The following is a 13,178-nucleotide window of genomic DNA, read 5'->3' as shown; positions in this document are numbered from 1 at the left end:
TAGGTCTATTTTCTTGCAACACTGAAACATTGTATGGAATGCATTGTATACCTGTTCGTACCTCCATTTTGTACACCACGGTGGGAAACTGTCGCTTTATATTTGATCACTGAGGTAATGGAGGTGATTGTCTCGGGCAATGTTTTAATCGCAGGATGTGGAAAATTCACACAATGATTTAAAAAATTAGCTGCTGCTGCCTCTAAGATATGAAGCCTCCATTATATTTGAAATGTGATTTTGTTTTTGATCCTTATAAGACAACACACAGATGTTACAGGTGATTGTACTGGAGATTTTGCAAAATGTATCCTGATGTAATTTTATTACTCCGGCTCTCTTGAGAAATGGGATTCTTTTCATTTGCTGTTTTAATTGGTTGTCACTGATTTGAAATGTTAATTTTATATGGTTTATGTTATCCCACACTTTGTGCTACAGGATAGAGTATGATGCATATCGTACTGATTTAGAGGAACTGAACCTTGGTCCCCGTGATGCCATTACAATTCCAAAAATTGAACAGTCTCAGCAACAGTTCCAGATTTACAAAGAGAAGTTTGACCAACTTCGAGGAAATGTATCAATCAAACTGAAATTTCTGGAAGAAAACAAGGTATTTGGGGGGGGAAAAAAACCTAGTTGATCTCCCGTGTCATTGCATACGAATAATCGAGATTAAGTATAGTCTTCAGGTGAAGTGGTGTTAAAGGACAGGGGATAACTAGACCAAGACACACAGATGTAATTCAGTCCCTATTATTTTGTATTTTACTTTATTATTTCTAGTTAAATAGCAAACCTACAGCAATTTAGGAAGCAAAGAAGTAGTGTTGGTTGGAGCATAGGACTTTGAGGAGCTGGGAGGTGCAAAACTGAGGCATTATAGTGCTACGACCGGTGGGAGGGTATAATTACAGTGTGACAAGTTGACATAGGCAATTTCCAATATAAATGTGAACATAGGCCTTTATATTGGGGATAAAGTTGACAAGAAATATAGAGAGATCATTTGTGTCAATTGGAATAGAATAAATAAAAAGCATATATAGCAAATATTGGAAGAATTAAAACAAAAGCTTATCTGTCTTTATCTAAAGAGATTGAGTGCACACATATTGATGTTCTACAATGTGGCCTATGCCTCATGCCACCTTATGGCATCCATTCTTTTTGTTGGATGGAATGCAAGTGTTTACGGAGGGACCCTGGAAATGCAAATAATTTCAACATTTAAAATATTCAGTGGAGGTATCATATGGTTAAGGGCTTATCATTTAATATCCATAGATATTAAATCCCATTTAAGAGCAAAATTAGACTTGCATGAGGTGGGCTGAGAAGCATGTAATGTTACAATAAGTGGCACAAGCATGAGCCTGCTCAAAGAATTGTATTTATATAATGCCTTGTGTCCCCAGGATGTCCCAATGTGCTTTACAATCAATGGATTTCTTGTTTTCCAAGAGTAGTCACTGTTGTTACTTAAGCAGACTCTTGCAATTACGAAGTATAGTATTCAATCCGTGGGGTCCTCCTCCACGATAGAAGAATCATAGAATCATAGAAGTTACAACATGGAAACAGGCCTTTCGGCCCAACATGTCCATGTCGCCCAGTTTATACCACTAAGCTAGTCCCAATTGCCTGCACTTGGCCCATATCCCTCCATACCCATCTTACCCATGTAACTGTCCAAATGCTTTTTAAAAGACAAAATTGTACCCGCCTCTACTACTGCCTCTGGCAGCTCGTTCCAGACACTCACCACCCTTTGAGTGAAAAAATTGCCCCTCTGGACCCTTTTGTATCTCTCCCCTCTCACCTGAAATCTATGTCCCCTCGTTGTAGACTCCCCTACCTTTGGGAAAAGATTTTGACTATCTACCTTATCTATGCCCCTCATTATTTTATAGACTTCTATAAGATCACCCCTTAACCTCCTACTCTCCAGGGAAAAAAGTCCCAGTCTATCTAACCTCTCCCTATAAGTCAAACCATCAAGTCCCGGTAGCATCCTAGTAAATCTTTTCTGCACTCTTTCTAGTTTAATAATATCCTTTCTATAATAGGGTGACCATAACTGTACACAGTATTCCAAGTGTGGCCTTACTAATGTCCTGTACAACTTCAACAAGACATCCCAACTCCTGTATTCAATGTTCTGACCAATGAAACCAAGCATGCCGAATGCCTTCTTCACCACCCTATCCACCTGTGACTCCACTTTCAAGGAGCTATGAACCTGTACTCCTAGATCTCTTTGTTCCATAACTCTCCCCAACGCCCTACCATTAATGGAGTAGGTCCTGGCCCGATTCGATCTACCAAAATGCATCACCTCACATTTATCTAAATTAAACTCCATCTGCCATTCATCGGCCCACTGGCCCAATTTATCAAGGTCCCGCTGCAATCCTAGATAACCTTCTTCACTGTCCACAATGCCACCAATCTTGGTGTCATCTGCAAACTTACTAACCATGCCTCCTAAATTCTCATCCAAATCATTAATATAAATAACAAATAACAGCGGACCCAGCACCGATCCCTGAGGCACACCGCTGGTCACAGGCCTCCAGTTTGAAAAACAACCCTCCACAACCACCCTCTGTCTTCTGTCGTCAAGCCAATTTTGTATCCAATTGGCTACCTCACCTTGGATCCCATGAGATTTAACCTTATGTAACAACCTACCATGCGGTACCTTGTCAAAGGCTTTGCTGAAGTCCATGTAGACCACGTCTACTGCACAGCCCTCATCTATCTTCTTGGTTACCCCTTCAAAAAACTCAATCAAATTTGTGAGACATGATTTTCCTCTCACAAAACCATGCTGACTGTTCCTAATCAGTCCCTGCCTCTCCAAATGCCTGTAGATCCTGTCCCTCAGAATACCCTCTAACAACTTACCCACTACAGATGTCAGGCTCACCGGTCTGTAGTTCCCAGGCTTTTCCCTGCCGCCCTTCTTAAACAAAGGCACAACATTTGCTACCCTCCAATCTTCAGGCACCTCACCTGTAGCTGTCGATGATTCAAATATCTCTGCTAGGGGACCCGCAATTTCCTCCCTAACCTCCCATAACGTCCTGGGATACATTTCATCAGGTCCCGGAGATTTATGTACCTTGATGCGCGTTAAGACTTCCAGCACCTCCCTCTCTGTAATATGTACACTCCTCAAGACATCACTATTTATTTCCCCAAGTTCCCTAACATCCATGGCTTTCTCAACCGTAAATACCGATGTGAAATATTCATTCAGGATCTCACCCATCTCTTGTGGTTCCGCACATAGATGACCTTGTTGATCCTTAAGAGGCCCTACTCTCTCCCTAGTTACTCTTTTGCCCTTTATGTATTTGTAGAAGCTCTTTGGATTCTCCTTTGCCTTATCTGCCAAAGCAATCTCATGTCCCCTTTTTGCCCTCCTGATTTCTCTCTTAACTCTACTCCGGCAATCTCTATACTCTTCAAGGGATCCACTTGATCCCAGCTGCCTATGCATTTCATATGCCTCCTTCTTTTTGACGAGGGCCTCAATCTCCCGAGTCATCCAAGGTTCCCTACTTCTACCAGCCTTGCCCTTCACTTTATAAGGAATGTGCTTACCCTGAACCCTGGTTAACACACTTTTGAAAGCCTCCCACTTACCAGACGTCCCTTTGCCTGCCAACAGACTCTCCCAATCAACTTCTGAAAGTTCCTGTCTAATACCATCAAAATTGGCCTTTCCTCAATTTAGAATTTTAACTTTTGGGCCAGACCTATCATTCTCCATAGCTATCTAAGAAGGTCTAATATTAGAAATATTGAAAAATGTTAAATTCTAAAATACATTGCATATATCAAGGACTAACTATTCAAAAATCTTGTTTAACGTGCATATCACACCTTAAATGTGTCCTCAGAATGAAAAATTATCTGTCATAACAAAATATACAAATACAAATAATTAAAGAAAAAAATCTTTAAACTTAGCTGGAAAATCACCCATGTGCCTTTCACAATCCAGAGTTTTGCATTCTGGCCTGGTGCTTGAAGTTTGTTCCTTTCCTGGAGTTTGGTTTCTTCTGCTCTCCTTCTCTCAATATTTTACAGAGCTCCATATGTGCAACCTTTCAGACCTCTGCATGTCCAACCTCAGTAATGAGTCCATGGCCTCCATGGGCTATTCTAGCTCCTTTTCAGATATTTTTATAAACCTGCCTTTTTCCAGCCCCTTGTGCTTCCTAGCCCAAACCAAATCCAGTTCATGTGCCTCAACTGAACAGTAGTCTTCCTACTCCCTTCCAGCCCCAGCAGCAAGTTTGCCTGCTCCCCATCTCCCTTCTACCCAGATTGGATCACTGTTCACTCGCCCCTAGCATAGACGCAGGAGTCCTCATGCTTCGGCTGGAACTCGAACACCTCAGCAGAGGGCTGTGGCTCTGCAACAAGGATGTCAAACCAATGTTGATTCACCATGTGACACCCACTCCATGATGGGAGATGAATTCTAAAGTTGGATCCTCAAATATGAATGTGTTTGATGTTATGGGAGCATGTGGAATTGGTCTGAGAAACAAAAATGGTAAAAGACTCATAGAACTCTGTAAATTCAACCGCATGGTTGTAGGAGGTGCCCTCTACCCATAAAGACATCCACAAGGCAACATGGACATTACCAGATAACAACATTAGGAAGCAAATTGATCATTTCTGCCTCCATAAAGAAAAAACTTGCATTTATATAGCGCCTTTCACAACCCCGTGATGTCCTAAAGCACTTTACAGCCAATGAAGTACTTTTGAAGTGTAGTCACTGTTGTAATGTAGGAAACGTGGCAGCCAATTTGCGCCAAACCAGGTCCCACAAACAGCAAAGAGATAAATGACCAGATAATCTGTTTTAGTGATGTTGGTCGAGGGTTAAATATTGGCCAGGACAACGGGAGAACTCCCTTGCTCATCGAATAGTACCATGGGATCTTTATGTCCACCTGAGAGAGCAGATTCTGTTTTCAAAAGTTCAGGTCCTCTATGCAATGTTTGGGCTTTTTGTGGCGCTGACGTTGCCAGTGATCACCAATTATGCGTTACTACTATGGAAATCAAATTGAAGAAGCAAACAAAAAAGAAGAGGGCATCAGGAGAGTCAACGTTGCTAGATTGAAAGACCAATGCAGAATTTAAACTGCATTAAACAGGTTTGATACTTTGCCAACCATGTTTTCCATTTGTGTCAATGTGGAAGACGCAAGGACTGCCATTAAGAATAGTGTACATTGAGAGTGCTGAGTTGATACTGGGCAAAAACAAAGAGTGGCTTAGTAATAACACTTGGCATTCAATCGCTGAATGGGAAAAGGCCAAGCTCAATCTACTCAACACATCTGAGCCAGATGAGATAAAGCAGAAGAAAGAAGAATTCAAAGAAAAAGACTAAAGAAACTACATAAACAAACAATCTCAAGGCAGAAATGGCTGCAGCAAGGGGAAATATGAGGATGCTCCATCACAAAGAAACTTGCAAGAGACTTTAAACACCACTGCAAAGGTCCCGTTTAAAAACAAACATGGTTTGCTTGTCACCAAACCAAAAGCCATAAAGAGCAAGTGGGCAGAGCACTTCCACAAAATCGTCGACGGACCACCTCCAGACAGTAGTATCTACTTCAACTCCATTGAGCAGATGGCTGAACTGGATGTCAATTGTAGTAAAATTACAATGCATGAGCTGAGATCCATCATAACTAACTTGAAGAACAAGAAGTCACCTGGAGAGAATCAAATTTGTGCTGAATTACTCAAAGTGGAGATAAAACTTGACGACTATCCTATGTCTATTTAATTTAGTGTGGGGAAAAAGAAGTAACACCAAAAATTTGGACAATGGGATCATTGTGAAGCTTCCCAAGAAAGGGGACAGGTTATTGTAAAAACTATCGTGGTATTATATTACACTTTGTCCCTGGCAAATTCTTCTGTATCATTATCCTCAGTATAATTAGGGCAGCCATTGATTACACTGACCAGAATTCTTCATGATATTACTGAGCAAAGCAAAGAATGGCAGTTACCAGTGGTGCTGAATTTTCCTGACTTTCAGAAGACATTTGGTATTGCCGACAGAAATTCACGATGGCAGATTCTCAACGTATGGGTTACCTGGGAAAGTCATTAGCATCATCAAGATTGTTTGATATAGTACGGTGAGAACAGGCAATGAGCTATCCGACTGGTTCAATATGACAACAGGTGTCAGACAAGACTGCATGTTATCTCCTATACTTTTTGGCATTGTGATTGAGTTACAATGAGACATTACCCTAACATCAAATCAGATATTGCATGGACCAGTGGAGAATTTGGGGACTTAGACTTTGCAGAAGATATCTGCTTCATTCATAAAAAATATAGAACATAGGAACAGGGGTAGGTCATTCAGCTCCTTGAGGCTGTTCTGTCATTCGGTTAGATCATGATCTGTACCTCAACTCCATTTACGTGCAAAGAAAAACAAACTATATTGCAGCAACAGCTAGAAATATTAGATTTTACATCAACAGTGCAAAAACCCATGTCATGAAAGTTAATGTTGACCGACAAAGAAACACATCTGAAAACTGTGCATTCTTTCACCTACGTAGGCAGAGTTGCGCAAAATGGTGGAGACTGCATATCGGATGTCAAAACTTGCATCGGAAAAGCTGGTGGAGCTTTTCAAATGTTTCACTCAATCTGGAAATCAAATGTGATTGTTTTTCCACCAAAGTAGGGAACTCTTAAGAGCAATGTGTTTGATGGGACAGTTGATTGGCTGTGCTTCCATGTGGATCAGAAACATGGTAGCTCAACTAAGCCATACAAAAGAAGCTTAACTGCTTCCAGTGTAGATATCTACAATGGCTCTAACATCAGATAGTTTAACAAAGTGACCAATGAAAATGTACTTCAGAGAGCACAGATGCCACCAGTGACTATAACAGTCCAGAAGAGAAGGTGGACCTATATTGGTCACATTCTGAGAATGCCTGATACAATATCCCTATACAAATATGGAAATGCAAGCCAGGAGGGAAAAGAGCTATAGGTCAACCAAAGCACAATAACAATGGATGCAGCTGAAGTGTACGTGCATTTATCCGAGCTGGAGACAAAAGCCCAAGACAGAATTGGATGGTGTCAATTGGTTACTGCCTTGCACACCTCAAGTGGTCAGAGGAAGACTTTTATATTTTAGAGCAGTTGAAGCAAGTTCATTTGTTAGTGTAGCCACTTTGATTGGAGAACTTATTTTGATTGTAATCGATATAAATAAATAAACTGCTCTAACACTTTCAAGGATGGTGGACTGTGTTGGATAATCCTTATTCTTTTTAATAACAGATTCAAAACGCTAGAGACAGTAATATGTCTGACAATTAACTTCATTTATTATTTCAAAACATTCATCTTAAGATTACATACAGAGCAGTACACGCAGTCCTATGTCTAAAACTTGCGTGTAAAGAACTTCCTGGGAATAGTGAGCGATGCCATTCCAAGCCGTTCAAGATAGCTTTCCTTGAAGCTAGCCAAAGTTCCTACTGAGTGAAGCTTTATATCTCTCTCATACCATTTTTTAGAAACAAGCTTTCATTGTCTAATTCTTGCTGGGTTTAACTTTGTTGGGTGTTTTATGACTGTTGGGTCACTGAACAGATTGCTATACAATGATAGGGGGCCTTATGTCCTGGTTAATGTCCTGGTCAGTATCTCGTTACATTGTCAACTCAGCAACCTTTGCTTCCTATGTTTGCTCTTTCCGAGCTATAGCTTTTTGTCCTGGAGTATTGTGATCAACAGATAAGATCTGTCAATATACAGGTCAAACCAATTTTGATTTACTCAAATAAAAACAGAAAATGCTGGAGAAGCTCAGCAAGTTATGCAGCATCTGTGGAGAAAGAAACAGAGTTAACGATTCAGGTCGAAGACCTTTCGTCAGAACTGGCTTCTGTTCCAGTTGTGACTGAACCAGTTCTGACAAAAGGTCTTCAACCTGAAACATTAACTCTGTTTCTTTCTCCACAGATGCTGCCTGACTTGCTGAGCTTCTTCAGCAGTTTCTGCTTTCATTTGATTTCCAGCATCTGCAGTATTTTGCTTTTGATTTACTCATCTGGTTTAACCATAATTGCTACATTAGCTGTTCGGTATTAAAAAACAATGTAAAAACATATCCATATTCTTACAGACTGTGTTTACTATTTTTATATTATCTTAATGCCAAGCCGGGCATTTCAGCTCTCTGTGCCACAAGTATGAGTGGGAGAAGCAGGCTTGATATCCACTTTTTCTACCCCTCCCAATTCCAATCTCCATCATGCTACTTTGGGAGGAACAGATGGAGGCCTGTTGCCTTTCTTTATAAATGCAAGTCTTTCCTTTTTTTATAGTGCCTTTCACAACCTCACGACATCCCAAAGTGCTTTACACCCAATTATGTACTTTTGAAGTGTCACTGTTGTAATGAGGGAAAGAAAAACAGGAGGGTGTCTCCAGGCTACACTCACGTGCCATCTAACGGGTAGCTCAGTGTAGCATTGAACAGGCCATGCACACTCTACCATAGTTGGTATGTATTCTGGATGTGTCAGCCGTGGCTCAGTTGGTATTATTCTCGCCTCCGAGTCAGAAGATTATGGATTCAAGTCCCACTTCAGAATTGAGCACTCAATCTAGGCTGACACTACAGTGCAGTACTGAGGGAGTGCTGCACTGTTAAGTGATGCCCTCTTTCGGATCAGATGTTAACATAGGAACATAGAAAATAGGAGCAAGAGTAGACCATTTGGCCCTTCGGGCCTGTTCTGCCATTCAAAATGATCATGGCTGATCGTCTAACTCAGTACCCTGTTCCCGCTTTTTCCCCATATCCCTTGATCCCTTTAGCATTAAGAAATATATCTGTCTCCTTCTTGAATACGTCTAATGACTTGGCCTCCACTGCCTTCTGTGGTAGAGAATTCCACAGGTTCACCACCCTCTGAGCGAAGAAATTTCTCCTCATTTTAGTTCTAAATGGCATACCCCGTATCCTGAGACTGACCCCTGGTTCTGGACTCCCCAGCCATCGGGAACATCCTCCCTGCATCTGGTCTGTCTAGTCCTGTTAGAATTTTATATGTTTTGATGAGATCACCTCTCATTCTTCTAAACTCTAGTGAATACAGGCCTAGTTGATCCAATCTCTCCTCATACGTCAGTCCTGCCATCCCAGGAATCAGTCTGGTAAACCTTCGTTGCACTCCCTCCATGGCAAGGACATCCTTCCTCAGATAAGGAGACCAAAACTGCACACAATACTCCAGATGTGGTCTCACCAAGGCCCTGTACAACTGCAGTAAGACATCCCTGTTCCTGTACTCAAATCCTCTTGCAATGAAGGCCAACATACCATTCGCCTTCCTAACTGCTTGCTGCACCTGAATCCTCGCTTCCAGCCACTGGTGTACAAGGACATCCAGGTCTAGTTGCACCTCCCCTTTTCCCAATCTATCACCATTCAGATAATATGTCTTTCTGTTTTTACAACCAAAGTGGATAACCTCACATTTATCCACGTTATACTGCATCGGCCATGTTCTTGCCCACTTACCCAACTTGTCTAAATCACATTGGAGCCTCTTTGCATCCTCCTCACAGCTCACATTCCACCCCAGCTTTGTGTCGCCTGCAAACTTGGAAATGTTACATTCCGTTCCCACATCCAAATCATTGATATATATTGTGAATAGCTGAGGCCCAAGCACTGATCCCTGCAGTACCCCACTAGTCATTGCCTGCCACCTGGAAAAAGACCCGTTTATTCCTACTCTCTGTTTCCTGTCTGTCAACCAATTCTCAATCCATGCCAGTATATTCCCCCCAATCCCATGTGCTTTAATTTTGCACACTAACCTCTTGTGTTGGACCTTATCAAATGCCTTCTGAACTGAGACCCAGTCTGCCTTCTCAGGATGACATAAAAAAAATCCCTTGGAACTATTTTGAAGAAGAGTCGGGGAGTTCTTCCTGGTGTCCTGGCCAATATTTATCCCTCAACCAACATCACTAAAACAGATTATCTGTTCATTATCACATTGCTGTTTTTGGGACCATGCTGTGCGCAATTTTTTGCTACATTTCCTATATTACAACAGTAACTACATATCAAAAATAAAGTGCTTTGGGACATCCTGAGGTCGTGAAAGGCACTCTATAAATACATTTCTTTCTTTCTTTCTTTCCTATTTCAATAAACAACACTCCAAGCTCAATGGCACTTTGTGTAATGATATAACCTATTCTTAGAACGTACATTTTTTTTTAATGCATGATTCATTTTCTGTAACTGAATAAACTTTATAAAACCATGACCCACAAAAAAAGTCCATAACTCCAATAGATGAAATCATAGTGTGAAGAAGTCTACCTCATGAAAGCAATAAAATCTATTTAAGTTCTGAAATATGTAGTGTTCTGTGTATAACACAGATGCATCTGACTCTTTAATTTTAGTTTGTATTAATCCATTCTTATTTAGCAGCTTCTAAAAGTTGCAGAGTGATTTTGTTGAGCAGGAAGTAGGCTGGGGCAAATTGTAATAGTTACGCAGTGAGTCTGTATGTTGCATTTTTATTGTTCGAAAGAGATGGAGATGTTTTCTGTTCACAAAATGTTGTGCTATATTTTTTTGAATGAAGGTGATTTGAATAGTAATGATTCTGTCTCTCTACAGATTAAAGTGATGCACAACCAGCTCCTTCTCTTTCAAAATGCTGTATCTGCCTACTTTGCTGGCAATCAGCAGCAACTTGAACAGGTGCTCAAACAATTCCACATCAAGTTGAAGGCTCCTGGTTCTGATGGTCCTTCCTGGCTGGAGGAACAGTGATATCTCAAAACCCGAAGAAATGATTGATGCAGTTATAAAATCTATTTGAATTCGTTTTTTCATTTTATGAAGGGGGGGAGACAGTAAGAAAGATTGTGGTCAATGATATAGCTGTTTCTCACTTTTTTGCTATGCATTAATCTGAAAAATTAGATTGAATATGGTCATTTTATGTAACTGAATAAACTTTATAAGACCAAGACCTAAGAAAAATATTCCTTTTTGTACAGGGGTTAGAAGGGGATAGCTAGCCTATATCTACATTCAGTTTTGCACTGAACAGTAACTGTAGATTTGTTTGGTGTCTTCTGGTCACTACAGTGTAATTGTTTGAGAACATGATTGACAATTTTATATACAAGTTCTTTCACAAAAAGGGCACCCGAGTTCACAGCAAGTGAACTGTTAAGCAAAATGTGATGACTTTTCAGAGCAATAGAATAGATAGCACCTGAATGAAGCACCTGTGCTGAGTGAAATGGCTGCTTTAGCACTCCAAATTGAAGCCAATGCTGTACTTCCAATAGACTGTTGATTCATTTGTTAATTGTGTCAAATGAGAATCCTTGAGATGGGGTCATGGTCAGGGAGGGGGACTATAACTCTTACAAAGGCATCAAGCAATGATGTATTAATATTTGCAAACATCTGGAAACATGTGGAAGTTAACTTGGTGCCATTAGCTCACAAGATATGCTTGCTTTTGTTTTGACATCATTGCTATTTTCTTAAAGATGTAACTAAATAATTAAGCCACGTACCAGCCTTATGTCTACAATCGTGTGCCTTTAACAATACATTTTCCCACTTCAGTCATGTTACTGAAGTTCCTGAAACATTTTACTATTTGCTATAATCATCTTACCACCTCCAAGGTTGGCAGGAGGGGGGGGAAGGAAGGAGAAAAACAAGATTACGTTAATTATTTCCTTATATTTCTGTTGTGGGATTCTATTAGCTGCATTCGGCTTTAGTCTTAATTTGGTCATGCTCACTTTTCTTGCTAATAGATAATGTACTGTCATTCACTTTTTTCATACTCTATAAACAGTCTTTGGAAATTAATGCTCCTACATGTAATTTTTGGATTGCCATTCTGTTTAGGCTTTGTGGCAATGCCTTCTGCACTCTGTATATCGAATATTTAACATTAAATTAACCTCGCATTTTAATGTAAAACATAATTGCATTATTTAATGTATTTTTTTCTTTATGGTTGTCAGTCACGATTTGCTGTTGAAGTTAATCTCCGGATTGTGCCTCTCTATATTATAAAGACACTATGTACAAATTAAAAGGTGTTTGCTGCAATCCAGGTTTCTGAATGCTATGTTTTAAAAAGAACACATGGGAACATTTTACAAACTGATCGGATGAATACATGTGTCTAAATGGGATTGAGTCTGCAGCTTTTTCATAATGCTGCATATTCATGAGCCTTCCCCAAAATATCCTTGCAATAAAGGGCTTTGAGTTCATGGGGATCTTGTGTGAAATAAGAGTGTCAGTCTGTGGTCCAGTAGGTATCAGATTCTCTACTAAAAGAAGATTACATGGTTACAGTTCTGATACTTGTAACCTAGTTACTCTGTGTCTTGAACACTATTCATGCTATTATTGTGGACATTCTGTGAAAGAGCACTTATCCATGAAAGAGCATTTATTGATACCAGCAGAATTTCCTTTACAGAGAGTCTGCTGTTAACAACTTACAGGGAAAATTGTCCTGGGAAAATATTCTCACTGGCATAATCAAAGTAAAAATCCATTACAATTTCTTTTTCATTTTGATGACATTCACCACAACCTGTTTCCCTAACAGTAGTCAAGTGCAATATATCATCTTACTGCCTGTCTGCGGGGCACTGCTTGTTTTTTTTTTAAAAAAAAGAAAACAAATCACGCTGTTTTATTTTTCTACCCCCTCCTATCTCTCTAGCCTCCTCATACTATCCACCATCCCAGCCTCTGCCTTTGCTACTCCAGAACCTGGCCACATTAAGGTGTGCAACAGTGAATTAAGTGATTTGTGCTCCCTTCCTTTCCAAGAGGAACCTCATCGCCTGCCCACAGTGGGATGCTTGAGAAAATCACTGACTCAAACCCACTTCCAGTCACTACATTTACAAAGTGTATCAGAGTTTAAATCCCACGCTGCTTAACAGGAAGAGCTCCAAAACATGGGGGGGGGGGGGGGGGGGAAGTAGAACGGGTAAGCATAAACTTTTTTGAGAATGTCTTCTGTTTTTCTAACATAAATATTAACATAGTG

General features: G+C 40.3%; 1 protein-coding gene across 12 annotated transcripts in view; it reads left to right on the top strand.

Annotated features, from left to right (window-relative positions):
- arfip1 (ADP-ribosylation factor interacting protein 1 (arfaptin 1)) overlaps positions 1-12,217 on the top strand; it is a 181,886-nt gene extending 169,669 nt beyond the window's left edge. For all 12 annotated transcript variants that reach the window (XM_067991916.1, XM_067991907.1, XM_067991912.1 and 9 more), the window contains 2 exons: positions 442-616; positions 10,751-12,217. In XM_067991916.1, coding sequence (XP_067848017.1) covers positions 442-616; positions 10,751-10,906 — 331 coding nt within the window. In that variant the 3' untranslated portion in view covers positions 10,907-12,217. The remainder of the gene's footprint in view (positions 1-441; positions 617-10,750) is intronic.
- The last annotated feature ends 961 nt before the right edge of the window (positions 12,218-13,178 follow it).

The sequence above is a fragment of the Heptranchias perlo genome, chromosome 1 (genome assembly GCF_035084215.1).
Source record: "Heptranchias perlo isolate sHepPer1 chromosome 1, sHepPer1.hap1, whole genome shotgun sequence".
Lineage (NCBI taxonomy): Eukaryota > Metazoa > Chordata > Chondrichthyes > Hexanchiformes > Hexanchidae > Heptranchias > Heptranchias perlo.
This window is presented reverse-complemented; position numbering and strand designations above follow the sequence as displayed.